This window comes from Pithys albifrons, chromosome 30 (assembly GCF_047495875.1).
Source record: "Pithys albifrons albifrons isolate INPA30051 chromosome 30, PitAlb_v1, whole genome shotgun sequence".
In the NCBI taxonomy this organism is placed as follows: Eukaryota; Metazoa; Chordata; class Aves; order Passeriformes; family Thamnophilidae; genus Pithys; species Pithys albifrons.
In genome coordinates, this window is record NC_092487.1 from 1,408,570 (window position 1) to 1,436,233 (window position 27,664).

The 27,664-nt window shown below is 58.8% G+C and overlaps 2 protein-coding genes across 3 annotated transcripts; one reads left to right on the plus strand and one right to left on the minus strand.

Annotated features, from left to right (window-relative positions):
- Nucleotides 1-4,849: 4,849 nt before the first annotated feature.
- Nucleotides 4,850-20,812, minus strand: IQGAP3 (IQ motif containing GTPase activating protein 3). Of its 2 annotated transcripts, XM_071579562.1 has the most exons (38): nt 20,767-20,812; nt 19,469-19,556; nt 18,985-19,141; nt 18,561-18,638; nt 18,284-18,360; nt 18,078-18,145; nt 17,720-17,833; nt 17,019-17,197; nt 16,644-16,731; nt 16,210-16,373; nt 15,928-16,015; nt 15,616-15,779; nt 15,340-15,500; nt 14,988-15,112; nt 14,656-14,813; nt 14,265-14,355; nt 13,985-14,152; nt 13,732-13,874; nt 13,488-13,658; nt 13,122-13,205; nt 12,567-12,638; nt 11,939-12,008; nt 11,361-11,569; nt 10,960-11,112; nt 10,694-10,857; nt 10,308-10,532; nt 10,087-10,227; nt 9,536-9,620; nt 9,035-9,267; nt 8,814-8,946; nt 8,401-8,503; nt 8,101-8,245; nt 7,874-7,961; nt 7,416-7,628; nt 7,147-7,313; nt 6,892-6,993; nt 6,450-6,558; nt 4,850-6,170 (listed from the first exon to the last, which is right to left on the minus strand). In XM_071579562.1, the coding sequence occupies exons 1-38, from the start codon at nt 20,789-20,791 to the stop codon at nt 6,057-6,059; spliced, it is 4,917 nt and encodes a 1,638-aa protein (XP_071435663.1). In that variant the 5' UTR covers nt 20,792-20,812; the 3' UTR covers nt 4,850-6,056. The 2 variants fall into 2 exon arrangements, with proteins under 2 accessions (XP_071435663.1, XP_071435664.1); XM_071579563.1 differs by lacking the exons at nt 18,078-18,145; nt 18,284-18,360; nt 18,561-18,638; ... (1 more) ...; nt 19,469-19,556; nt 20,767-20,812 and having other exon boundaries at nt 17,713-17,822.
- A 2,948-nt stretch (nt 20,813-23,760) lies between these two features.
- Nucleotides 23,761-27,441, plus strand: TTC24 (tetratricopeptide repeat domain 24). Its single transcript, XM_071579354.1, has 11 exons — nt 23,761-23,824; nt 23,885-24,574; nt 24,653-24,871; nt 24,952-25,080; nt 25,198-25,319; nt 25,429-25,542; nt 25,692-25,762; nt 25,854-25,921; nt 26,395-26,492; nt 26,568-26,610; nt 27,269-27,441. The coding sequence occupies exons 1-11, from the start codon at nt 23,761-23,763 to the stop codon at nt 27,439-27,441; spliced, it is 1,791 nt and encodes a 596-aa protein (XP_071435455.1).
- The last annotated feature ends 223 nt before the right edge of the window (nt 27,442-27,664 follow it).

The window sequence follows — 27,664 nt, forward strand, 5'->3', positions numbered from 1 at the left end:
TTCTCCTTCTGCAGCCCCCAAAGAGTTAACATGCATCTCTGGAGCTGCACAGAATGTTCCTGGCTCCCAGGGGCAGAGCCTTCACCCATCCCCTGACTGCTCTGCCCTGGGGATGCCGCGGGGCACACAGACTCCTGCTCTGACGGATGTCAGCTCACACAGCTCCTGGGCTGCAGGAGGGAGCAGGAAGCTCTGGGAGCATCACCATCCTCCCTGAGCTGCTCTTGGCCTCGTCCCCTCCTTGGCCAGCCTCCTCTGCCCTGGTCCCCCCAGTCCCACACTGCCCCTCAAGATCCTGGCTCCATCCCCCACTGCCACACAGGCAGCAGCCCTTGCCCAGCAAAGCAGGAGACGGAACTATAGGAGACAGAAAGCAGCATGAACCTGCCTGCATTAGGCCATGGTTTGGTGCTCCAGGACCAGAGGAATGGCTCCTGTCCTGGACAGACAGAGGTGCCTCCACACCTGGCATTGCCTGAGCTCTCACAGCCCCTCTGGCAGGTGCTGCATGGCAGCAGTTGCTTCTCCATGGCAGGACATGGCTGTTCACTCCCTTTCCTCTGGACAAGAAGGAAGGGGCTAAACCCAGATACTCGCAGGCTCCCGGGGAACAGCAGGGGTGGCTGCTGTCCCCATGGGCAGGCAGAATTCATGGGACCCTTCAGTCACTCTTCCTTCGCTGCTCTCTGAGCCAGGTCCCTCTCGGAAGGTCCATGCAGTGCGAACAAAGTGCCCACCCCGGGCGCACCCAGGAGGGCAGCAGCTGAGCCAGGCACAAACGTGCCCTCATGGATCCCCTGCCTGAAGCCCCCCATGCCCATCGGGGGCTGCCCCCGGGCCGGCAGCTCGGCCCTGTGGAGCGGAACAGCACAACGCTGGTACCCGCCATGCTACAGCCTGGCGTATCTTCCCGGCGTTGCCAAAGCAACCGCAGAAACACAACAAACAGCAACAACACACAGCAGACAGTCGGCAAACATTCCCCTCTTATTTTCTCCCCAGATCGGTTTGTGCTTTTTCCCCTCTCCCACGAGGAAGCTGCTGCCATCGGAAGGGAACAACAATATTATTCTTAAGCGCACGAAGCCTGCGCCATCCCAGCGGGGGCCGCGGTGCAAAAGCCCCCGGCGCTGCCGGGAAGCGGCTGCCCCCGGGGAGGAGCCGCGGGGAGCCCCGGCTGCGACATGGCCAGGTCCGAGCCGCTCACCTGCCTCCTCGGTGCTGCCGGCGAGCTCGTCGTGCTGAGCGAGCGGGGCTCTGCCGAAGCCAGGCTGGCCAAGCAGGTGAATCCCTCCCTCCTCCTGGGCAGCGCGGCGCTCCCACAGACTGTGCCAAGATGTGCTGACCGGTACGGCACAGCCTCTGCCCAGCGCGTTTGGCGGGGGTACAGCGCTCAGCACCCTTGTGCACAGGGCAGGGAGCACCTGAGCATCCTCGGGGCTTGGAGCGGGGGCAGGCAGAGCATGTGGGCACGGACAGGTGTGCCGGTGGAGAGTACCCAGGTGCGGGGACACCCCGGGGCTCGCCGAGGCAGCGCCGAGCCCGCCGCCCTGGCACTGAGGGGGATCAGCGGGTGCGGTGCGGGGCGCGGGCTTTCAAAACGGGATTAGCATCGCTGCGGCACGTGACGCCGGGACAGCGGCTCTGCGGGAGCGCTGCCTTCCAGCCGGCACCGCCACCCTGCTCTGTCACCCTGCTCCAGCACCCAGCACCAGCACCCAGCACCCAGTACCCTGCTCCAGCAGCCAGCACCAGCACCCAGCACCCTGCTCCAGCAGCCAGGACCCAGCACCCAGGACCCTGCTCCAACAGCCAGCACCCAACAGCCTGCCCCAGCGCCCAGCACCATCACCCAGTACCCTTCTCCATCACCCAGCACCCAACAGCCTCCACCAGCACCTAGTACCCTGCTCCAACACCCTGCTCCATCACCCAGCACCATCACCCAGCAGCCAGTACCCTGCTCCATCACCCAGGACCCAGCACCCTGCTCCATCACCCAGCACCCAACAGCCTCCACCAGCACCCAGTACCCTGCTCCATCACCCAGCACCATCACCCATCAGCCAGTACCCTGCTCCATCACCCAGGACCCAGCACCCTGCTCCATCACCCAGCACCCAACAGCCTGCACCAGCACCCAGTGCCTTGCTCCATCGCCCAGGACCCAGCACCCTGCTCCAGCACCCAGCACCAGTGCCCAGCACCCAGCACCCAACAGCCTGCACCAGCACCCATCACCCAACAGCCTGCTCCATCACCCAGCACCATCACCCAGCACCCTGCTCCAACACCCAGCACCAGCACCCAGTACCATGCTCCATCACCCAACACCCACCACCCAGCACCCTGCTCCAGCACCCAGCACCATCACCCAGCACCCAGTACCCTACACCATCACCCAGCCTCAGCCCCACCAGGCCAAGCAGCTTATCAGCACAGGGATCAGCACAGCAGCTTTCCAAGCCCAGTTTAACAACTTTTCATCCCTCTTGGGTGTGGGTTCCCACGAGCAGGCTGGAGTGGACAGAGGATGCTCCCAGGACAGTGAGCTCCCAGCTGTGAACCTCCCAACACTCCTCCATCCTATCCAGCTCTCTCTCCCCAAACCTGGGAAACCCCAGCAGCCCCTCTCTCACCCCAGACCAGGGCAGCAGTCCCAGTGTGGGATCTGGTGACACATTTCCTCGTGGATTACACCTGACAGCTGCCTCCAGTCTCCTTAATTCCTACAGATGTAGGGTGCCACAGGGTTTATACTCAATTCAGCTGGGTGAGATGTGAAATACAGAACACATATCCAGTATCCAGGTGCCATTTTTCTCTCCCTCTCACACACACATCTATACACGTGCACATACTTACACACATAGTTTTGTTAACCCCACCTCATGCCTTTTTTCCTCTTTTTTTTCCCCCAAAGTCCACACATCTGGTAGCTCATTTATGCTCCTAGAGGCAACTAGAGGCAACTAGGGCAGTGAGAAGGGGGCAGAGGAGGGCTGGTGTTGTACAGCACCTGGGGATGACACCTTTGGCAGTACCAGCTGGCACAGCCAGTGGCACCAGGAATGCTGGATCACAGCTGGGTGTGGGGGCAGCGAGGGGACTCACTGCAAGCACAATGATTCCTTGTCCATGCAGGGAATGCTCATGGGCCAGGCACTGGATGGTGTGTGGGTGCCAGGCACTGGACAGGACCCACAGGAGCTGAACAAAGTGAAACAGCACTTGCCTGTACCTAAAGATTGACAGGACAATAGGGAATGGCTTCACACTAACAAGAGGGCAGGGAGGAAATTGGGAGGAAATTTTCCCTGTGAGAGTGGGGAGGCCCTGACAGAGGTTCCCCAGAGAAGCTGTGGCTGCCCCATCCCTGGAAGTGTTCAAGGCCAGGCTGGACAGGGCTTGGAGCAATCTGGTCTAGTGGAAGGTGTCCCTGCACAGAGGTTGGAATAGGATGAGCTCTAAGGTGCCTTCCAATTCAAACCATTGTAGGATTCTGTGATACAAAATACAAGCTTCAGGGGCAGCCCAAGTCTCTCCCTTTCTCCCCATTCCCAAATAACACCTCTCAGGATGGTTTTAGGACTGACTTTCCTCCCAGGCCCCTTTTGCAGTCCCAGCCTGGGCAGGCTCCACACAGCTCCCAGTGAGCCCAGTGCCCTGGGAAAAGCCACCAGGGCAGAGGAGAGGCCAAGGGTCGTGCTGTGAGAATGAGTCCCCATCACTTGCAAGCCTCAGTCTCGCTTTGTCCCACACTGGGGTGTGCTGCGATCGCTGTGATGGATCCCTCCCTCCAGCCAGGTCCACACCCCGTGTTTGCAGCACAGTCCCCTCAGGACCCTGCTGGTGCCCGCAGTGCTGTCGGGTGCTCCAAGCACCCAGGGCTGGTGCCCGGGTGGCCGCAGCCATGTGCTTATCCCCAGCTTGCAATGACATCTAGTGGAGCCACCTCGGGAGGAGCTCAGCGAGCCAGTGCCAGGCCTGCCCCAGCACTCCCAGAGCTGAATTCTCCCCCGCAACCTCCTCTCCAAAACGTGTGGGCAGGAGGCAAGAGCCAATACCCCGTTTCTGAGTCATGGTTGGCCACGGCACAGCTTCCCAGGAGCCAAAAAAAATCACCTTTTCCACAGCAACACCGAGTCCCCTCCAGCCCATGCTGCGACTGTGCTTAACAAAGAGCTCAGGATTATTATTATGTGGAGTCTTTACCTCAAGCTTCCCTCCATCCCCAAAACATCCCAAATAAATGGTTTCAAGGTGCCAAATGCTGCTGCTGCAAATCCAGCAACAGCTGTGGGAGGTGGCTGGTGGCAACAGACCACACCAAGCCACAGCCACAGATGTGCTGGATTCTCCTCTGAAGGCAAGGAAGGTAAAATATAAACAAATATAGTAACCAGCATTAAAAAAAATCCAACATGGTAATGGGAACGTGCAGCAGCAACACCCCCAGATCATCTCCCTGCAGATGGTGCAGCACCCACAGCAGTCAACAGGTTCAGTGCAGCCCAAACCTATTTTAAAACTGGAAGTCCTGCAGCTTGATACCACTTCATTCCTGTAGAGATATAATAATAATCTTTAGATGTAATCATAGTATTTATTTAAGAATTAAGTGTGTCTGAAAGTGGCCTAAATTCCCCATCCAATAGCTGAGTTGGTGCCTCAGCACCACTGTGAGAGCCACTCCCAGGGTAATGCTGGTCAGTGGCTGGTGCCCATGGCCAGAAGCCAAGGGGGCACCTTCCTTCAGACACTGTCATGAGTCTGAAAGACCCTGAGAAGCAAGGGGAGAGGCAGGTGAGGGCCACGGGGAAATGATGATCCTGAGCAATTCTGCATTTTCTGATACAACTTTATTTAGGGTAAACAAGCAGAGGCAGCACAGACACAATCCAGCAGGGACAGGGACAGGGCTAGCACCGTTGCCAGTTTTTGTGACAGAAGAGAAAGGAAAAAAAACACATTAAAACCTCACAAACAAACATCACTTTCCAAAGACAGGACAGAGCCTGAGATGAGGTACCGTTGAGCAGCCTCAAGGTGCCAAGGCAGTTACTGGAGCAGTGAAGGAGACTCCAATTATGATTCCCACCAAAACCTTCCTTTATGGAGCAGGTTTGGAACTTATTGCTCCCGTGCCTGAAGGAAACAGGACTGGGAGGAGGTTGGGACCACCAATGCCTCCCTTCCCATCCTGACATGGAGAAGAAGGGGCTCACATGGAGACAAAGTGCTTTAAAGGCATCCATGGCCAAACTCGGTCATTATCTGCATTTGAAAACTGATTAAACACCAGAGGATATCAAGAGGGAACAGACACATCACCATCTCAGCTGAGACAGTGCCATGGGATTGCTCCACATCCAGTGCCAGGCATTGATGTGGTCCAGAGAGATGTCCTTGCTCCAGTGCCCTGAGGCATCTGTGGAACAGCAGTGGCTGAGTCACCCTTCTTTGTATCTGCTCCCAGCCTGGCTAGAGAGCAATAAAATTCCTCTTTGAAAATCAACATTCTCCTATGGCACCTCAATTTGTAGGGAACAGCCACAGGTGTCTTCACAAGCAGTTATTGCCTCTATGTTCTGCCTCTCTCTCTACCCCCCCATATAAAGACTGACTTTGACAGTTCCCCAGCCTTAGTGTGAGGAAGAAATATATATATATATTAAAATACCTTTATTACATCGCTAAAAACCTGTGTAGTGTCGATAAATCCATAGTGTCCTTGAGCAGCAGGCTGTTGGCAACACAGGAACTAAACAGCCAAAATACCCACATAAAAAATAGATTTTAAAAGCAACACACACTGCAAAAGCTTTGGCAGCCACATCCTCCTGCAGGGAGGTTGGGTACTGGCTCAGTACCAAGCTCAGGGTGCCCAGGGCTAGGGCTGAGCCCTGTGCTCCCCACATGGGCACTGCCAGCTGCAGGTGCTCACACACACTGTGTCCAGGCAGGAAAGATCCATGGCCAGCAGCAACTTCCCTACCCCAGGATCACCAACCCTAAGGTGTCTTTGGCATGTTTTCATCGGTCCCCCAACCTTGTTATTTCTTGAAGAATTTCTTGTTGAGCAGGAAAATGAGCAGGTTGACATTGACCTTGGCCTTATCAAACATCTTCATGACTGCTACGCCCTCATACTGCAGCTGCAGCAGATCCTGTGGGAGAAGTGACTGTCACTGCCACCAGCCCTGCACCCAGCCAGGGCAGGGGCTGGCCCTGCTCAGCACCAGGCACGGCTCCTGGGAAGGAAGTTCAGCTCAGAGCTGGGGTTGCAGTGGGAGATGCATGACGAGGCTGCCCCAGCTCAGGGCAGGGCTCCCCATGGGCTCCGAGTGTCCCCAAAACCTGCAGGCAGGGGGACAGCACCCACCTCCTGCACCCCCTGGCTGCCCTGACCTTGCTGGGCACCAGTAACCCCAGGACAGGCTCCCCACCTGGTAGTGCAGCTGGAAGTGCTCCATGTCAATGCCCATGAATTTGGCTTTCACTTGGAACTTGCCCGATTCCTCACAGGGAATGATGTCGAAAATTACATTCTTGAACCTGAGGGGACAGAGCCACTTGCTACCAAAATGAGCCTCATGGCTTTAACATGACCAAGGAGCAGGTTACCCACCCAGCACACCCCCTCAGCACAGCAGCTGGACCAACAGCCCACATCCCAACTCTCCCACATTCTCCTACATGAAACAACTCGCCCAGTCCCTGGGGTACCATGTGAACTTTCCTCATGGGTTATTTTCCTCTACCTGCCCAAGCTTTCATGCAATATTCTGAGTCAGAAGGGATACACAGGGGTCATCAAGTCCAAATCCTGGCCCTGCACAGGACAACCCCCCAAGCAACAGCTCCTCTCACAGAGCCAGGGCTACGTACTGGCTGGGTGGCAGGTCCTGGATCTCCAGCAGCACTCCCTTCTCCAACAGCCGGGCTGCCGTGTAGTGCAGCGATGGCAGCTTCTTGCTCTTCCCACTGACCCTGAAAGAGAAGGAACCACGTGCTAAGAGCTCATCTCCAGCCACCTGTGACCCTTTGGACCCCCAGCATCTCCAGAAGTCACAACAACCAGAGAGAAATGAAAGGAAATAATGGCTTTTTTAAAAAGTACTGATTTTTGGTAGGGAACTGTACTTGTTCCTGGCTGCCAGGTTGTCGAGGCAGGTCTTGATGTACTGGTTGTAATAATCAATTTGCTCCTCATAAAACAGGGTCTTGGCATCAAGGCCTTGCAAGGTCTGCCTCAGCTTCTGGAGCTCTGCATGACGGTGTTGCCGGTGGCGCCGCTGGTTCCGGATGTCCTGGAGGAAACAAAGCCGGGCGAGAAAGCTTTACCAGAGCACCAGAGCAGGATCTCAGCGGGGCTTAGAGGTGACCCCTGACTCGGTGTCCCCCCAGCACACCTTGGCCAGCTCATCAATGAGCTCTTGGTACTGGTGGGCAGAGTCCACCAGCCCCAGGCTCTCCAAGCGCCGCAGGTTGCGGATGATCTTGCGCTTCTTCTCCTCCATGGAGAGCTGCCCGTTGGCAGCCAGGGAGCGGTGCCGCTTCAGCTGGGTGGGTGTCTGGGCATCCTGCAGCGCTCTCCTGTGCACCAGGCGGTCATGGGCAGCTTCCTAGGGAGGGGACACAGCTGAAATGGGGCATGAGGAGATGGAGCAACCAAAGCCCTGGATGCAGTTTGATATGGGTCTCTCCTGGTCCACAACACGTGTTTTCTCTGAAAAATAGAGCTCTTGCTGGAGCACAAGAGCAGCAGCCAAGGCTCCAAGAGGAGCAGGGCAGCTTTTTACTGAGGACTTTGCCATTTCCCCCTCAAAGTTTTTTAGCTCATCCCCAGCAGCAGCCTCACTCAACCCACCTCATACTCCGAGGCTGGTGTCCAGAGGATTTCTGGGAGAGAATCTCCTGTCTGGCACTGGATCACATCCACCAGCATCTGCTTGGTGCTAGAGACCAGAGATGTCAGACATCCACTCCAGACAACCACCCTCCTCACAATATTTAGTTGCCTCCCAAGGGTTTCTGGCCTCTCTAGAGTATCCCAGCCCCCAGGACAATCCTGACACCTGCAGAGCCCATCCTCACCTCAGCAGCAGGCTCCTTGTGTCACTCTCCTCACTGCTGGCCACTGGCACCAGTTTGCCAGTGAGGGTGAGGGAGATCTCTGTTCTGCTGAGCTGGGAGAGCACCTGCTCAGCACTGTTGTCTGCCAGGCTGGCAACACTTTCCCCTACAAGGGCAGAGAGAGCCCTGCTAGCTGTGCTGGGCTCCAGAGGGCCAGTTTCCTGTGCCCAAAGCAATCCAGCTCGAGCTTCATGCAAGGAAAGTATCCCAGTGTTCACCCTCCTCCTGCCAGAGTGGGTGGTGGGTCACAGTTTGACCTACCAACCAAGGACTGGACTGTAGGAACCTCATCAAGATCCTCCAGGAGCTCATGCAGAGGGTCTCCATGGTGCGGTGCGATGGAGTCCTGGTGCTCGAGCAGGAGCTGGAGAATGCAAGGGATGAGTCAGTGGCAAAGGGGGATGCAAAGGAAGAGAGAGTGAGGGCAAGTTGGGAACAATGCAACACCCTTTGCACCCAAGAGGGGATGGAGAAGATATGAGGTTTGGGGAAGGACAAACAGTAACAAACCTACAGAATCTGGGTTATTTCCTTACTAAAAAAAGAAAAGAGGGTCAGGAGAGGAGCTGTGCTGGAGTTGGGACACAGAAGAGTGTGAGGAAATGCAACAAAAAAGCCCAGGAGGTGGGAGCAGAGGAAACAGAGCTCACTTGCTGTGAGCTTTATGTCCTTACCTTGTGTGTGTTGATGAGCTCCCCCACAGTGATGTAGATGACTGGTTTCACCACTGCCACCATCTCTGAGTACTCATCCACATTAAACCTCTCTTCTGGTTCAGGGACACAGCAGGCAGCAGAGATGAACCTCCTGCAGAGAAGGACCCCTTCAGTCAGCCCCAAAACGCTGCCACTGGCTCACAGCCTCCTTCCCATCGTGATGCTGTCGTGCTGCCCACCTGAACTTGTCGTGGGTGTCCTCCAGGTACTGGTTGACCCCGCAGAGATGCGCGTTCTCCCCGTCGAAGGCCTTGCGGGCGGCCGCGTGCTGCAGCACCTTGGCGATGGAGCCCAGGCTGCGGCGCTGGTCGGGGTGCAGCGTCGCCCCGGCCGAGATGTCCACGATGTCGAAGCCATCGGGGGCCACCACCGCCGGGTTCATGAAGCGGTAGTAGAGCAGGTGCCCCACAATCTAAGGCAGGGGACAGGCTGGGTGTTGGGGAGCAGGCGAGCTGGAGTCCAAGGTGGTAGTTCAGCAGGGAAGGGTGTTGCACCCTTTGCTGCCTGTGGCACCCTTGAGAAAAGCCCACCCTTGGCATTTCCTTAGTGGCTCACAGAAAATACTGACTTGGAGGCATTCTTAAGAGGACTTGACTTTCTGTGGAGGGATACTGGCCCTTCATATGCAGACACAGTTGAACCCCACAAAAGAGCACAGACCTCCCCCAGTCCTGGGGTACCTTATCAATCTCCTCTGCTGGGGCCTTGGGGAATTTCTCAGTCAAGGATGTCCTCAGGATTTTGGCCATGTAGCGCATCCCATAGCTGAGAAGAGGCCAGGGAGAGGTCTGTCAGCATGCAGGGCCACTCTGCCCCAGCCTACTACCCACCATTCCAGATGCAGGAAACCCCCAGCCCTGGGGTGATGGAGGAGCTCACAGGAAGTCCTGGCAGCTGGAGCATCCCTCAGCTCCCTCCTCTACCCTGCTGCCAGCCCAGGCACTGCTGGAGGAAGCCTTCCTCCTCCAAGATGACCACAGCTCAGATTCTCCCTGGCAGGCACTTCAACACCAGCAGTAAAATACTCACATGGAGCAGCACGAAGAGCCAGCCCATGATGCGCTGCTGCTATTTGGGTTTCCGCTTGCTGACAGTGCAGTGACCCAGCCTTGCTGCACTGAAGGGGCCAAGAAGCCCTTGGTTATCCAGCCTCCTTACTAAGGCCTTGCTGGAGTCACCTTTGAGCCAGCAGTGCTGCCAGGGCATGCACATAAACAATCAGGATACGTACGGGATCTTGTTGACAGAAGAGGTGATGGCAGAGACAAACTTGTCTGTCATTGCCAGGAGGTTGCGGATAGAAATATCCAACCGTCTTTGGACCTCGGGGTGGCTGAGGGCCTGCTCAGGGCTGACCTCATACGGGAGCTTGCTGTGAAGGGAAGATCCCCATCACCATCCCAGCACCCATCACTCTGCAGTCAGGCCAAGCATCCTTGCCCAGGGCCTGACCTTCTCTGCCCACTCTGTGACTCAGTCTGGTTGATCCACGCCTTGTAGATGTCCACAGGGCTGGTGCGGATGCTGAAGGTCTTGTCCTGCAGGACTTCCTGCACTGGGCCACTGAGGATCTGCCGCAGGGCATTCTGCCCACGCGTGTTGCGGTAGAAGCTGACCACCAACCGGATCACCGTGGCATTCCCCGTCAGGATATCATGGACATGGTCCACCTTGGACCTGGAGAGAGAGACAGGGTGGATGGATGAGGGGATGGACCAGTGTGTGTGTTCTCCAAGCAGGAGGGAGAAGCCAGAAGAGATTACTCCATCCAAGAGGATGCCCTTGGTTCAGGTTTTCCCCAGGCCTGTCCCCAAACCAGGACACCCATGGACACCCACCTGACCTCCTCCTGCATTGCCACTTTGAAGAGCTGGAGCAGCAGATAAGCCTCCCGTGGGTTGGACGCATAGTTGTAAAGCGTGAAGATTACTGACTCCATGAATTTGGTGGACTTGTTCTGGGGCATCTGGAAGATCAGCCTGGCCAAGTACACCGGCTGTGTCTGCAGGCACAAGGAACACCAAGCTAACTCAAGTGTTGTGGAGTGGGGCCCTGCACTGCTGCTCCAGCTATGGAAGACACAGCAGAGCCCCACCAGCCCCACCTGCAGCAGGTAGAAGAGGTGCTGGTAGGCCTCCAGCTTCTGCCGCTTCTCCTTGCTGAGGGACTTGAGCCCCTTCTGCTTGTCTATGGACATCATCTCCGAGAGCTGCTCCTTGTTCTTCTTGGTCAGCTTCTTGCAGTGGGAGACCACCTCCTGCAGCCACGTGGGCAGGGAGAGAAGTGCTGGGGACTGCCATAGGCTCTGGCATTCCAACCAGCCTCTGGGGAGAGCCTGAGGCATCCCAGTGCTCCTCAAGCCCTCTCTAACCCCTCCAACTGCTTGAAAAGTGAAGCAGAGATAAGTCCAAGCTGCAGTTCAGCAGAGGACAGGACCAGTGGGCTCAGGCTCTGTGGCAGGACCACACGAGATGTCCAAGGTCCTCCCCCTGCTCCACACCCCACCTGCAGCGTGATCCTGTTCTTGACCAGCAGCCCAATCTTGATGTCCATGAGATCCAGGTCGCTCTCCAGCTGCCGGCTGGCGCGGATCCTCTTCACCACCTCCTCCTGCAGCCGCAGGACCTCCGACTCCTCCCAGAAGTCGCGCTGGCTCTGCTCCAGCAAGTGGATGAAGCGCCGGACGATGCCCAGTGGTGGGCTCCTGGCATGGACTACGGCAAGCCACAGTGACACCATGAATGCTTGCAGAGGACAGAGCAGCCACCCACAGCGCAGACCCTTGGATGCCCAGACACCTCATCATTCTCCCCCAAAAAAGCATCTTCTTGCAGTACTGGGACATGGGCCAGGACATGGCCATGCTGCACAACAGCCCCCAGGAAGCTTCTGGAGGCATAGAGGGAGCCCCAGAGCTGATGCCCAGAAAACACCAAGGCTCTGTCACTCCTGTCTTGCCATGTGAGGTCACTGGTGGCCAGCCTGCCACCGTCTCCCCACCATGCAAGGCCAGCAAGGGAGGAGGCAGAGTCCCCTTCCCAATTAGCCATCACACTTCAGAGCAGCAATGAGCAGACACTTACCCAGCATCCTGTAATCCCCACGGGCCTTGTTCGCTCGCACAAAAGCCTGGATTTTAATTACAGCTTTAATCTGCCAAGACAAACAAGGGGGTGGGGGATGTTTCCCCATAGCATCTCTGACACATGTGGGGAGTTGAGGAGAGCTGGACAGGCGTTTGGCTGCCTGCTCCCACTGCTGGGAATGTGCCAAGGCCCAGGATGAGGGTCTCCACAACCCAGGAGGGATTTCAGGATTCCACCCGCCTCAGCTGTCATTCCCTTGTGTGCTCAGTATATTTCAGAAGCTGCAGCAACTCCAGAGGTGCAACTTCACTTCCTGCAGCCAATACCTCCCTTTCCCCCCACATTTCCTTCCTTTCTAATGGGCATCTGGAATTCCTTGGTTTTTGATGGAACTGGAGTGGTTTTTTTCTCCTCACGCTTTACAGAGCCTGATAGGGTGGCTTCCAGACCCTCCAGGCACATTTTCCTTCCCATCTGTCCCCCTTGCCCAGGATGCAGCAGTTCTCCCTCCAGCGGCACCATTAGCACTCGAGGGAGGAGATCCAGCCATGAGCTGTGGATCATTCCCCTCCATCCCCCATCAACACGCTCCCAGAAGCTGTTTCACTCCCATCCCATCACTCACGTTCTGCCTGAAGTAACGCAGCCTCTCCTGGTACTTCTTCCGAGCCTGCCACATCCTCACACCTGCCTGGATCTGGAAGAGACATTCAGTCACATTCTGGAAGGCCTCACTTAGCCAAAGCAAGTGGGTGGAGGGAGAAATCTGTGAGGGTTTCCAGAGGTTTAGATTGGATACTAGGGAAAATTTCTTCATGGTAAGAGCAGTCAAGCCCTGGCATAGGCTGTCTAGGGCAGTGGTAAATTCACCACCTCTGTAGGAATTTAACAGATGTGTGGCACTTGGGGACATGGGTTAGTGGTGTCCGTGGCAGTGCTGGTGGAATGGTTGAACCCAATAATCTTAAAGAGCTTTTCCAACCTCAACAAGTCCATGATTCTATTCAATAATTCTTGCAAGATGTTCTCCCTTATCCCCTCACATGCTGCCCTGGCCCAGCTGCTGTATCCCTCTGGGCTACTCTGCATTGAGCAGGGGGCAGATGCCATTCTTGCATCTGAGCAAGAGGGTGGCAATGCCTAACATGAAAACAAAGGCTGAAGGAAGAGTCTTCCCAACCTTGACTGCAGCTTCTTCATTGGCTCGAAGGTAGTGCAGCCTCTCCAGGTAAGCTCTGCGCTGCTTGTACCCCCTCCAACAAGCCTGGGCACAAGAGAAGACACCAGCTAGAGAGACCTGCCTGAGGTCTCTGACTCCCAGTTGGTTTTTCAGGGAGCACACAAGGAAAGAGGATAATGCAGCATGGAAAAAGAGGAAACCAGCACCCAAAGCAGCTGCTGTGAGAGAACCAAGCCCCACACCACCCTCTGCAGCACCTCAGCGGGTCCCGGCAGTGGAATGGCAGAGCAGCCAGAGGATGCTGCCAGCAGCTGCCCATGTTTGTGTCCCCATGCCCAGAGCTGGGATGGATGCTGGCTGTGTCACCTGGATCCTGGTGGCCGCCGGCTGCTGCTCCCGCAGGACGTGCCGTCGTGCCGCGAACTCCCGGCGAACAAGGAAGCCCCGGAGCCGAGCCTGCAGCCTCACCACGAAGGCAGCATTGGACACCCACAGGCGCTCCCGGTCATGCGCCGCGGTCACTCGGGTGACGACCGACTGTGGGGACACAAGGAACCAGCTCAGCCCCAGAGGTGCCACCGATGCCCACCCAGCCCCATCCTGCCCATACCTGGATCTCCTCCCTGCTCAGGTGTGTGGTGTTGAGGCTGCCATCACATGGGCACTGCCAGCTGCCCTCGAAGGTCTTCAAACTCAGGTAGTACTCGGCACCGTCTGGCAGCCTGTGCCGGATCCAGTGCGGCTTCTCACTCCCTGCACGGTGGGACAGACGGGAGCTGCTGGGTGGTGCTGTTCCCCTCGGGCAGTGGTGCACCCCAGGCTCCCAGGGTGGGAAGACGGTTTTGCAGCCCCCAGGGTTTTACCTGCTGGTCTCTTGGTGGCCATCAGAGCTGCCAGCTGCTCCTGGTAGGTGCCGGCGCAGGCGCTCACCACACCACACAGGGCCACGTCAGGGTTGCACAGCACTCGCAGTGTCTGCGCTGCCTTCCCTTCCTTGATGGCTTGGTTGATGGCAGCAGTGCCCAGAGCCACTGAGGGAGCAGAAGGTGCTCATGTCAGCTCCTTCTCATCCTCTGACTCCTGCAACAGCACCCCAGCCCATGGGGGCTCAGCACCCAGAGCCTACTTTGGGAGAGCACTCACTCCTTCTGGCTGCCACCGAGTCCTGGTTGGCCTGGCAGACCCCTTCCTGGATCTCTTCCCACCAAAGCACAGCTCCATCATCCCCCGTGGCCTGCAAGGCAGAGAAGATGGGCATGGGGGCAGATGGAGTCTAGAGAGCTGGGCACCCCCCTCTTGAGCACCTTCTGCTTTGCAGGGTGCTGCACTGCTGGGGTGGGGGGGTACTTCACAACCTGGAGGGATGCCATGCTACAAAGGTGGGGTATCCCACATCCAGGGGGGAATGCCATGCAGCCAGTGGGGTACCCCATATCCAGGGGAGGATGCCATGCAGCCAGTGGGGTACTCCACATCCAGGGGGGAATACCATGCTGCCACACAGGTACTCCACAGCTGATGACCCCCACCCTACCTGGGCTTTCTGCCTCCGTGCCCGGGACAGGACGTCGTGGTAGCGCTGGGCGGTCGGGAGGGTGATGTCGGGCAGGGCCAGCAGCAGCAACGCCGCCAGAGTCTTCTCAGGGTCCCCCTGCAGCAGCGCCTCGTTGACCAGCCGGACTGCGTGGACTCCTGCGTGGGAGGGAAGGAACACGCTGTTCAGCCCCCACAGTGCTCCAGACACACCCAAGGGAGTCACGGCCCAGGGTGGTGCAAGGTTCTCTGGTGTTTCATTGGGTCTGGAATCCCAGTGCAACCTCCCTCCCGGGATGTCATGTCTGCAGACCCCGTGTGGGCAGGACTCACTGTCATTTTCATCCTGCACTGATGAATTGGTGCTGTTTACACTGTCCTGAATGTCATTCCAGCTAAGGAATTCAGCTCCTGTTTCTCTAGATTGGTCTTTCAGCTGCTGCAAGTCCTCAAAGTACCTGCAGGAGAGACAGAGGGCAATGGCTCAGTGCATTCCAAGAAGGGTTCAGGGCATTCCGAGCAGGATGGCAGCTGTCAGAGCCAGCTGCCTGGCTCTTCAGAGAGGAAAGGCAAGACACAGTGCAGGGAAGCTGCTGGAACAAACCCACAAAAAGCCCAGGCCCCCTGGCCATCCCCTTCCACAGGATTTCTCCACACTGACCCCAAACACAGCCCATCTCCTCACCGCTGTGCATTTTCATCCTCAACTCCCGAGAGGCCCAGGGCAGGGCTGACCAGGCTGCTCCAAAGCCCATCAGGGTCCCTGGCATCCAGAGCTTGGTTGACCAGTGCCACAGCTGAGAGCATCTCCACAGCCACGAACAGCTCCTCCTGTGCCAGCTCACCCTGCACAGAGCAGGCAGAGTCACTTATCCCTCATAACCCCATTCTCCAGCCCCAGCACCCCTGGGTGCAGGGGAAGCACCAATTCCCTCATCACCTGTCCCTGGGGATCTCTCACCCGTGGGTGCTGGTGCTGCAGCAGGGCCAGCTGGCTTTGGTACAAGGGGGCAGCGAGGGGGTGCACGTCGGGCAGCTGCGCCGCAGGGTCCATCAGCGCTTCCAAGGTTTCCGCCGGCATCCCTCGGCGGATGGCAGCGTTGATCCGGCTCACAGCCAGCAGCACTGAGGGGCAGAGCAGGGGAGCTGGCACAAGGGGTCTGCAGGAGGTGGCTGTGCCTTGTCTCCCTTTGGCCAGGCTGCCAGCAGAGCCACCAGCTCCCGGGGATTCACAGCACAGCACCACAAGCACTGTGTCCCCACAGGCACTCACTGGCTCTCTCCTCCTCGCCCCTCCTGTTCGCTGTGAGGATCCCTGCCTGCACCTCCTCCTGCTCCAGCAGCTCCAGGTAGCCCAGGTCCTGCAGTGGGCAGAGAGGGGTGTTGGGTCCGCACGTCATCCTGCTCACACTGATGGAGGAGTTGTGCTCAGACCCCTGGCAGAAAGCTGCCAAATCACAGAGCGACCCCTGCCCAGGGGACCCCTTGTCTTCCAGACCATGGGGGAGCACCCCCAGCACAGGTACCCCACTCCACAGGCTCTGCCAGCCCCTACCAGTGCCTTCTGCTCCCGGTCAGTGCTGAGCTGCTCCAAGTAGAGCTGGAGGTTGTCACGCTGGAAGCAGCGCAGGGCCAGGACAGGGTCCTGCAGAGCCCGGTGCAGCGCCAGTGCATCCTGTCTCTGCAGGGCATCATCCACCTCCTCCAGAGCCCCATGCACTGCAAGAGGCCAGTTCATCCCAGAGCTGAGCAGGTCAATCATCCCACAGCACCAGGGAGCAAAGGTGGCTATGGCTGAAGCTTCCATACCCATTATTTTGATTTCACCTTGGAAATGCACACCCAGCCCTAATCCCTGATGGGTCTGCGCCTGGCCTGAGGATATCACTCCTTCTTGCTATATCCATCACTCTTCTCATGCTCTGGGGTACTATGGTCCCACCATAAGCTCTAGAGAGCCCCCCAGAGGGAAGCCCCAGCTTTGCTCACCATTCACTTTGTTGATATTCCCTTGGATTTCAGCCTGGGTCAGACACCGGTCGTAGACATCCTCTCCCTCAGGGATCACCTGCAGGTACTGGAGAGGGATGCCCCACCCTGAGCTTTTTGCCCAAGCTCACCCCACAGCACACACCAGGGCCCTCTGCAGACACCTGGGCTCATTTCCCAACCCCAAGCCCTGGGGGTCAACCAGGCCCACAAAGAGGAATCATTTCCCCCATGTTCTGCTCAGTACAAGAGCTCCCAGGCTCTGTTTCACCCAGCAATCACTGTATGGATCTGAGGCCAAGGGACCCCACCAGCCCATAAGCAAAGGGTCTGCTCCTCTCCCAGCATCCCCAGAGCTCCTCGTGCCCTCCTCACCCTGTTCCTGGCATTGCTGCCCTTCTCCAGCTTCGCCTGGTGCAGCACCTCCTGGTAGGCGCCCGCCAGCTCCTCACGCAGGTGCAGCAGCATCGCGTTGGGGTTACGGAGGGTCTCCATTGTCTGGGCCACCACCCCCCGATCCACCGCCTCGTTGATCGCCAGCACCGCGGCGTGGACTGGCAAGGCAGGAAGGAGGCAGGTGAGATGGGACACCGAGCGGGGAGATGGACCATCCACTGTATCCTTGCATGCAGTGGGACAAGAGCCACTCCATGCAAGATGGTGGGAACCGCCCCTGCTCGGAGAGTGACCTACAGTCCCCAGCACCCAGAAAGTCTCAGTGTCTCACAGCAAGCCCGGGTAATGCAGAGGCCCAGGTGCTCCATGTGCTGTATCCATCTGGGGGGATACAGCAGCTGGGCCAGGGCAGCGTGTGAGGGGATAAGGGAGAACATCTTGCAAAAATTATTGAATAGAATCATGGACTTGATGAGGTTGGAAAAGGGCTGTGCCAGCCCTTGCAGCCATGTGTGGGGCTGAAGGAGAGCAACCAGGTGCCTCCACTGCATCCCAGAGCACCATCACCTCCCAGGTCACCACCTTCCCGTTTGCTGGCCCCAGGTTTGGTATTCAGGGGCTGAGCCCAGATCCTGCTACAGGCTGATGTCCAGCCCTGCACCTCGCTAGTCACCCATCACCTGCTGCTTCATCCACTGAGAGCTCGTTGGCCAAAATGCCACCAATCTTGCTGAAGGCAGGCAGCTGCAGCCCGTACTTCTCCAGCTCCCGCTTCATGTTGTTGATCTCCTCCTCTGGAGCAGAGCACAGCACAGAGGCAGCACTGGAGTGGGGCAGCCAGCAGAGCCCCTGCTCCCCTCCCAAACCAGAGGGGTGCAGAAAATCCCCACAGTGGGGTGAGCATCCCTGAGGTAGCTTTGTCAAAGCTCACCCAAGGTTTTCACTCTCCACATCCCTCCTTGCCACAGGATCCCAGATCATCAGTTGCAAACCCCCCTCACCAGCCCCCAGCCCAGGCCTCCCCCAACAGCAGCATACCTGTGAAATTCACTTTCCCATACAAGTCCTGAATCTGAGGAGCCAGCCCCAGCTTGAAGAGGTACAAGCTGAAAGACAGACCCACGCCATGACGTCACCTGCTTCTCCCTCCTGATGCTTCTGTGGCAGCTCAGGCTGGAGGGTGAGGTCACCAAAGGGCTCGTGAGCACAACCATGAGCAGTGGCAGCCAGGCCAGGGCACCCACCTGAGTGCATGGATGCAGTAGACCACCCGGGGCATGTTCTTCTTGTCATAGATGTCAGTGGTCTCCGGGTAGAAGATCTGCCAGCAAGACAAGAGACACCTCATGAGGAGATGGCCTTGAGACAGTCCTTCATCAGGATAGTGTCCAAGGGTGAGGGGCAGAGACAAAGCCCCCCTGCCACACCATTACTGCCCACACAGCGCTGGTGGCCTGCAGCCCCTCCAGTGCTGCCACAGGGCAAAGGCCTTGGCCGGGGAGAGCAGAGAGGGGACGTTACCGAGGGAAGCCCCACATGGCTCATGGCATCACGCCAGTAGTTGATGTTATCCGTGTGCCGAAAGTGAAGCCCAGCTGCCTGGAAGAGAGAAGCTGGGGTCAGGCTGAACTTCACCTTTCGCCATCCCTGGGGTCCCCCACCAAACCCACACAGCCAGGGCAGGAGGTTAAATTCAGTGACCCTGCTGGGCAGCACAGTTCAAGGACCCCACTGCAGCCGTTCACTACAAAATTGTCCCTCAGTGATGCTGTCAGCAAATCCCTCCTTGCTCTGCACTCACCAGCAATGGGGAGGTTTGGGGGGACACCCTAAGGAGCCCTGGTTTGGGGGTACACCCTAAGGAGCCCTGGTTTGGGGGTACACCCTAAGGAGCCCTGGTTTGGGGTACACCCTAAGGAACACACCCCTGGTGTCACAGCCTTACCTTGTACCTCATCTGCTCACAATCATAGATCTTCTTCAGTGGGACCACAGTGGGGGCAAAGCAGTGGCCCAGCTTGGCCAGGAGGACCCCGTTGCGCAGGGTCTCCTCCAGCTCTGTGGGGGGAGGAAGCCCCTCACCCAGGCAGGCCTCCATCCATCTGGCAGGGCAGAAATAGGGCACATCACAGACCCCCAGCACCCCATCAGGCAGGAAAAGCACCCAAAGGAGACCCTCCCAACTCCCTCCCTGTAAATCCTCCCTGAGAGGAATTTGGCCTGCAGCCTTTTGCCACCAGGTGGTTCTCAGTTTGGGTGCTTGGCTGAGAGTGACCCCCCCAAAACCACCCCCAACCCATCTTTGAGGGACACAGAGCCCCAGGGTCTGGGCAGAATTCTGCTGCATTATAACCATCCCCATCCCCTCCCTTTCACACCCCTTTTCCCCCCAAATCTGAGCTCGAGGAGCTCCCCAGATGCAGCCCCACCGCTTGGCTTCCTCCAGGTGACACAGGTACTGGTAGGCAACATTCTGCCTCCTCTGCTCGTCCATCTCAGCCGCGGTCAGGCGCTCACCTGGGCAGTGATGGGGGTCCCCGTCAGAGCCCTCTGCTCGGGAGGGCTTTTGGAAGCCCACATGGGCACCCAAACCAAGATTTTGGAAAGGGAGACAGGCTTTGGGTACAGCAGCCTCCCGCAGCCACGCGGGGGAGGCACCAGCATGACGGTGACATCAGCCAGGCCCTTCTGGCAGTTGGAGAAAAGTTTCCAACTTCCCTTTTTCCCAAATAACGGCCACAACTGGCGCCCAGAGCTGGAACCAGGGAGGGCGGGGCCCAGAGGTAGCACTCAGGGGGACACAACTGCAGATTTGGGATCCTTTGGCACTGCTGGTGCTGGAGGCACCCATGGCTGCCGGGGGCACTCGGCTGAGCCCACCAATCCACTCCTCAAAACATGTCCCCCTTTTTGTCGCCAGGTGTCTGGGGTCCTACTACTACTGCCCCTTCTGTCCCCACACCCTCAGTCCCCACAACCTCAGTCCCCACACCCTCAGACCTCTGCATGCCCAGACCTGCCTGTACCCCCAGACCCTCCTGCATCCTTCCAGACCTGCCTGTCCCCACACATCCTCCTGCACCCCCAGACACACCTGCCCCCACATCCTCCTGTTCCCCTTGATCCCCCTGCACCCCCAGACCTGCTTGTCCCCACACATCCTCCTGCACCCCCAGACATATCTGTCCCCACATCCCCCTGGTCGCCCTGATCCCCCTGCACCCCCAGACTTGCCTGTCCCCCCAGACCCTCCTGCACCCCCAGACCTGCCTGTTCCCCTGATCCCCCTGAGCCTCCAGACCTACCTGTTCCCTTGATTCCCCTGCACCCTCAGACCTACCTGTTCCCCCTGCACCCTCAGACCCACCTGTTCCGTTGATCCCCCTGCACCCCCAGACCCACCTGTTCCGTTGATCCCCCTGCACCCCCACACCTACCTGTTCCCCGTGATCCCCCTGCACCCCCAGATCTACCTGTTCCAATGATCCCCCTGCACCCCCAAATCTACCTGTACCCCCTGCACCCCCTGCACCTCCAGACTCACCTGTTCCCCCGATCCCTCTGCACCCCCAGACCTACCTGTTTCCCGTGATCCCCCTGCACCCCCAGACTTGCCTGTCCCCCCAGACCCTCCTGCACCCCCAGACCTGCCTGTGCCCCCATCCCGCCGCACTCCCCGTTCCCCCCCGCCCCGGCAGTCCCCCCGTTGCCGGTGCCGGTCACTCACAGCGCCCCGGCCCCGCTCCCTCCATGGCCGCGGTGGCAGCGGAGGCTCCACCCGCGGTTTGAATCTCCCGCCGCCCACGTGGCTCAGCGCGGGGGCCGCCGGGCGCTGCAGTCCGACCCCGGGCACCGGGACCGGGCATCGGGCACCGACACCGGGCACAGGCACCGAGCACAGGCACTGAGAGACCGGGCACCGGGACCGGGCACCGGACATCAGGCACCGGGACCGGGCACCGACACCGGGCATCGGGCACCGACACCGGACACCCGACACCGGACACCGACACCGGGCACAGGCACCGGCACCGGGCACCGGGCACCCACACGGGCACCGGGACCGGGCACCGAGACCGAGCACAGGCACCGACACCGGGCATCTGGCACCGGGCGTCGGGCACCAACACCGGGCACGGGCACCGGGTATCGAGCAGCGACACTGGGCACCGACACCGGGCACCGATATCGGGCACCGGGCACTGACACCGGGCACGGGCACTGGGCTTCGAGCACCAACACTGGGCACCGGGCATCGACACCGGGCACAGGCAACGGGCATCGAGCACCGACACCGGGCACAGGCACCGGGACCGGGCACTGGGCATCGGCCACCGACACCGGGCACTGACACCGGGCACAGGCACCAGGCATCGGGACTGGGCACCAGGCATCGGGACTGGGCACCGGGCACAGGCACTGGGACCGGGCACAGGCACCGGGCACGGGAACTGGGCATCGGAACCGGACACAGGCACCGGGCACCAGGCACCGGCCACCCGGACCGGGGGCCAGGCACAGGTACCGGGCACCAGCTCCGAACACCTGGCACCGGGACCGGGCACAGGCACCGGGCACCGGGCGGGGGTAGCTCCGGGTGAGTGGGGTGACACACAATAGGGAGCGAGGGCCCCCCCAGTGGTCCAGGGGATGGTGCACAGTGGAGTGCGTGGAGACCCCCGAAAGAAGGGGAGAGCCATGTGTGTTGGGGGTGGCACACACCGGGTGGCAGGGGAAGTCCTGAGGTGAGGGAGGGTGGCAGCACTGCCGAGGGGCGGGGCAGAACCCCACGGTTTGGGGGGTGACACATGGCAAGGAGGTTGGTACACACCAGGGATGGCACACACCGGGGGATGGCACACACAGGGGAGTGGTGGGGTGGCATACAGCAGAGTATGGCACACACCAGGGTATGGCACACACCGGGAGATTGGGGAGATGGCACACAGTGGAGGGACCCCGTGGGTGTGGGGGGTGGCACCCACCAGGGAGCAAGGGGAGCCCCGGGTTGCAGGGGTAGCCCATGAGTGCAGGGGGTGGCACACGCCGGGGTGGGGGGGATTCCATGGGTGGAGGGGTGGCACACACTGGGGTGAGGGGGGAACCTGTGGGTGAAACACATCCTCCAGGTCCTCCAATCAGGGGCCGCTGGGAGCCCCCAGCATGGGCTGTGCCCAGGGGCCAGGGATGTGCCAGGCCCAGGATGTGCCAGCCAGCCCCAGGGGTCCCTGTGCCCTCACTGCTCTGCACCTGTCCATCAACCTGCTCCAAAGCACAAACCTGCCCTGCCATGAACCAAGCCCCCAGCACCTACCATGAGCTGCCAAGGCAGCGAGGGGCCAGTTGTGCCGTCCATGGCGTGGTTGGGTAGTCCATGGTGCAGGAGTCCTGTCCATGGCACGGTGGTGCCGCCCAACACACAGCTGTGCCCTCCATCGTGCAGTTGTACGATCCATCTGTCCTGGTTTCGGCTGGGACGGAGCTGAAATCTTTGCAGCAGCTGGTTCAGTGCTGTGCTTTGGATTCAGAATGAGAATAATGCTGATAACACTGATGGTTTTGTTTTTGCTAAGTTGTGTTTGCCTTAAGTCAAGGACCTTTTGTTTTTTGTGCCTCATGATCTGCCAGTGAGAAGGTTCAGGAAAGATACTGGGAGGGAGCACAGCCCCTACAGGTGACTGAAACTGGCCAAAGGGATATTCCACACCACAGACCGTCATGCCCAGTATGTGAACCGGGGGGGTTACCCAGGAGGGGCTGATCTGGGTTTCAGAAGGGGGTCTGGCATCAGTCAGCAGATGGTGAGCAATTGTATTGTGCATCACTTGGGGTTTTTTCTTTCCCTTTTTATTATCATTATTGTATTTTACGTTGTTTTCAATTATTAAACTGTTCTTATCTCAACCTACAAGTTTCATGTTTGATTCTCCTCTCCATTCCATGGGTTGGGGGGAAAAGAGAGGGACTGAGTGAGTGGCTGTGTGGTACTTAATTTCCATCTGGACTTAAACCATGACACCGTCACACATCTGTGCCATCCATTGCACAGTTGTGCCGCCTGGTTGTGCCATCCGTCCATCACAGGTCTCACACTCACACCGGTGCTGCTGCACGGAGTTGCCATGGCACTGCACACCACGCTGGTGACAGGGATGAAACCAGAGCCAGCGGAGCCATTGTGGGATGTGTTTCCCCATGAGCAGGCCTCGCTTTGTCCCAGCCTGTGCCAGCTCCTGCTGCGCTCCTGCCGCTCAGAACCTGCTTGAGGTGACTTTCCAGGAAGCCCAGGTGGAGAGGCCCCTTGGACACCCTCCATCCTCCCCTTCAGAGAGACGAGGCTGCAGTGGTGGGGATGCCCTGCCCCTCCCCTCCCCACCCTCAGCACCCTTCGCACCTGAAGAGCAAACAGTAAGTGTGTGCAACCAGTTATTCTGCCTCCCTAAAAGGTGCCCCGGGAACTTCCCACCCTGGGCTGCAGCACCTCCCCTCCTCCTCCAGTGACCTCTCTCATCTTTAGTGGCCACCAAGGTTTGCAGGGTCCTCCGTGGAAAGGCCTTTTTCCTCCTTGAAATTTTAGCAGCAAAGAAACTACAAGACTTCCTCAATTTTTCTTAAATAATATAAAATAACAGTGCTCATTTGAAGTGATCCCTGGCAGAATCATGCCAACTCAGCTGCCCAAGCGTCTGCCTCTCTTGCAGGCAGGTCACTGCCCCTGCCCATGGCTTCAGAGGAGGCTGCTGACCTGGGAGTGCAGCCCACTGCTCCTGTTGACCCTGTCCTCCCGACCACCACCAGCCCTGCAGCCCCTGCAGCCTCCACAGCCCCCATTGCCCTTGCCAGCTGCAAGAAGAGCCAGAAGAAAAAGAAGGAGAAGGCGGAGGCCAGGGAAGGTGCCCGGGAGGGAGGTGATGAGGCAGCGGGGCGGGCGGCTGCGATCAAGGGGCTCACACGAGCCGGATGCCAGGCTCTGGCACTGGGGACTGGGCAGGAGGCAGTGGGGTGCTTCAGGAAGGCCCTGCTTCTCTCCAGGGACATGGTGAGCCCCCGGCTCCACAGGGCTTGTGCCTTCAACCTGGGGGCTGCCTATGTGGAAACTGGGAAGCCCAAAAAGGCCCTTGAGTTCCTCCTTCAATCCCAGCTCTCAGACAATGAGAGCAGGGAGCACCTGGAGGAGCTTTATTTCAATGCTGGGGCAGCTCAGGAAGGGCTCCAGGACTTTTCTAAGGCTCTGGAGTGTTTTGACAAAGCCACTGGCCACAGTGGCACATCAGAGGCTGGCAGCCAAGCAGGGACCCACATGCAGATGGGCTGCTGCTACCTGGGGATGGGGGAGCTGGCACGAGCTGCACGCTGCTTCCTGGATGCAGCACAGTCCTTCGTGGCAGCGGAGAGCCCCGGGGCGGCGGCGGTGGCTCTGAGCAGGGCCAGTGGCTCCATGCTGCAGAGCCGGCGGTTCCAGGCGGCGGAGATCGCGGGGGTCCTCGCCCAGTGCCGCTCACTCTGTGAGAACATCCCCGACCCGGCCCTGCGAGGTAACGCTGCGCTGCACCCTTTGCTCTCCAGGGTCCTGGGGAGCAGCTCCTGCACCCACTTTTCCTCTCTGCTCCCAGGGAAACTCTACAACGACATCGGCCTTGGCTACTCCCAGCTCCACATCTTCTCCCTGGCTGCTGAGAGCTTTGAGCAGGCACTTGGGCTCTGTGGAGGGGAACTGGAGAGGGACTGGCACCGAGAGGCTGCACTGCTGCAGAACCTGGGTGCTGCCCACAATGCCCTGGGCAGCTTTGGCACAGCGCTGGGCTGGCACCACCGTGCAGCCACACTGCATGGTAAGTCACACCACCATCTCTGGCTCTTGGCTTTGCCAGATGTACCAGCTTGGGATGGAGCCCTGTGTTCCCAATTCCAGGTGCTCTGGGGAACCGGAGGGCACAGGGGCAGTGCTTTGGGAACCTGGCATATGCCTGCAGCCAGCTCAGGAACCACGAGGCTGCCGCAGAGAACTACCTGCATGCCCTGCAAGCTTTCCGGGACTCAGGTAAGGGGAGGCACAAGCAAACTCTGCCCTGGGCAGGTCTGCAGCATCCAGGTGCTGGGTGGACTCAAGCCAGGCAATGCTACTTGCCCATAACCTCAACTGCCCTTTGCTTCCCAGGGGACATGCAGGGGCAGTGGCAAGTGTGTGAGGGGCTGGGCACAGCCTGCTTCCACCTGGGAGACCCCCAGAAAGCCATCAGGCACTACCAGGAGGCCCTGACTTTGCTTTCTCAGTGCCAGGTAAGGCACACTGTGGAACCTCTGGGGCTGGACTCTCCCGTGCATCACAGGTGCCAGCCCCAGCCCTTTGGGGCAGACAGATCATCCATGTGGGCTCTGTCCACCACAGGACACCCCCAGAGGTGCCTGCAAGCGGGTTGTGCACAAGCTCACGGATGCCATCCAGCACCAGCTCTGCCTCAGTGCCCGCCTCTCCCACCAAAGGGGCTGGGTACCCACCTCAGCTTCGGTGAGCATCACCCAGGGCATGGGACACACTGGAGGGCTGGGGACTGGGAACCCCAGTAGGGGTTGGTGGCAAGATGTGCCCACATTTGGTGGGCAGAGGGCCACACGTGAACCCTGGCTGTCCCTGTCCCTCCATCCCAGCAGGAGCTCAGCCAGCTTCGGTTTTGCTCCACACTGCCCCAGGCCATTGGGACACGGCTCCGGGGGAGCGAGGTGTGAGTAGGAAAGCTGCTGTCCTCTCCCTCCTTCCTGTGGGATGAATTCCCAGCACCACTCAGAAAACAAACCTTCCTTCCTTCACTCCAGATCCTTCAGGGGGAAAGCCCAGGCTGGGGACCAGCTGTATGTGCCAGGAGCACGTCCCAGGCATTCAGGTGAGAGGGTGAGAACTAAATGCAGGATTGAGCAATCCAGGGGATTCCTGCCAGAGCTGGGGCTTCAGTACAGTCTGATACTGTGCTCTTGCCTGTTTGTCCTTCCTCCCGGAGGCAGAGGAGTGGCCCTGACTGATGGCCTTGCACTGGAGCCCCACAGCCCACATGGTGTTCTGGGCACCTCTAGGGAGGATGAGGATGGTCTCAGCACAGTTCCAGGGTGTTTGAGTCAGCCCCAGGCTAACAGGTGGGTGAGCGAGGGGGAGTCACCTCAGTACAGCCCCTGGCACCCAAATACCCCTGCAGTAGATGTAGAACAATGAGGGCATCTATCCAGGGACTGCTCTTGGTTAATGGTGAAAATCCAGGGATTTTTCAAGATACATAATTTTGGCGAGTGAGTTTGGGGTACTTCCGAATGGAACCTGGGGAAGGCTTGGTCATGATGTGATAGGGGGGAGTTTGTCATGCAGATGCTCTTCATCACTTCCACATGAGCTTCACTACTCTGCCAGTAACGGGACCCACCCACTGTGTTCGGCCCCAGCGCCCCACACAGGCCCCCGGCCACGTAAGTACGGAACACAACCTGAGCATCAATTCCCTGGTGAGCCCAGGGCTGTGGGTCTCATTCTGTGTTCCACAGGGCATCAGGACCACCAAACCCTCCAGCCAGGGCCTCTGGAGCGGTAGGTGATGCCCCTGAGGAGCAGGCAAGGGAGCACATGGGAGGTTTGGGCTCCAGGGTGTCCTCTGAGGGGAGGGTTCAGGGGTGGAGATCCCCAGCAGGGCTTGGGACACACCTGATCCTTGCAATGGACATGTCACCAAGCAAAGAATCACAGAGTCTGGGGGTTTTTATGCCTTGTAGCCAACATCAAACCCTGTCTTATAAACGGGGCAGCAGATCTGAGGGTGGTTTCCAGCACCGCATTATGAATCTTCTGCCCATTACTGCCTTCCAGTGCCTAAATAGGCTTCAAGAGAGCTAGAGAGGGACTTTGGACAAGGGCCTGGATTGACAGGATATGGGGGAACGGCTTCCGACTGAAAGGGCAGGGTTAGATGGGATACTGGGAAGAAATTCTAAGCTGTGAGAGTGGTGAGGATCTGGCACAGGTTGCTCAGAGCAGCTGCGGCTGCCCCATCCATGCAAGTGTTGAAGGCCAGGCTGGACACAGCTTAGAGCAACCTGGTCTAATGGAAGATGTCCCTGCTCATGACAGGAGGGTGGGATGAAGTGGGATTTAAAGTCCATTCCCACCCAAAGCAGTCTGTGATTCCATAATTCCATTTTGCATCCTGCTGGACACCCCCACAACCCGGGATGCCTCCATGATCTTGCAGCCCTGACGATGACCCCACTGCCGCCACCACCAGCTGCTGGCCCCTCCGAGAACCCCGTAGAGGGACCAGGACGCTGTCCCTTGTCTGCAGCCTCGTGTGACTGGGAGGGCACAGGGGAAATGCCATTTCTCAGGGGGCTGGGCAAGCCCAAGCTGGAGAGGGAGGCCCACTGAGCCAACACGGTTTTGACTCTGCTCTGTTTCTGCCATCCTTTCCATGCCAGGGCCCGGGGGCGGGGGAGGAAGGGACTGGAGGGACCGAGGGGTCCTGGACGGGGTTGGATGGACTGCGGGGTCTCAGGAGGACTGGCAGGGGAGGAGGGCGCTGGATGGACCGCGGGGTCCCGGGGTCACTGGCGGGGCACAAGGGGGCTGGATGGACCGCGGGGTCCTGGAC

Coding starts and splice junctions, on each gene's coding strand:
- IQGAP3 (XM_071579562.1), bottom strand. CDS start 20,791: ATGGAGGGAGCGGGGCCGGGGCGCT. Junction 10,858..10,959: donor ACCTCTTCTACCTGCTGCAG/GTGGGGCTGGTG, acceptor TTGTGCCTGCAG/ACACAGCCGGTGTACTTGGC. Junction 6,994..7,146: donor AACCTGGCAGCCAGGAACAA/GTACAGTTCCCT, acceptor CTTCTCTTTCAG/GGTCAGTGGGAAGAGCAAGA.
- TTC24 (XM_071579354.1), top strand. CDS start 23,761: ATGGCTTCAGAGGAGGCTGCTGACCTGGGAGTGCAGCCCACTGCTCCT. Junction 24,872..24,951: donor CCGTGCAGCCACACTGCATG/GTAAGTCACACC, acceptor TCCCAATTCCAG/GTGCTCTGGGGAACCGGAGG. Junction 25,763..25,853: donor CGGCTCCGGGGGAGCGAGGT/GTGAGTAGGAAA, acceptor CCTTCACTCCAG/ATCCTTCAGGGGGAAAGCCC.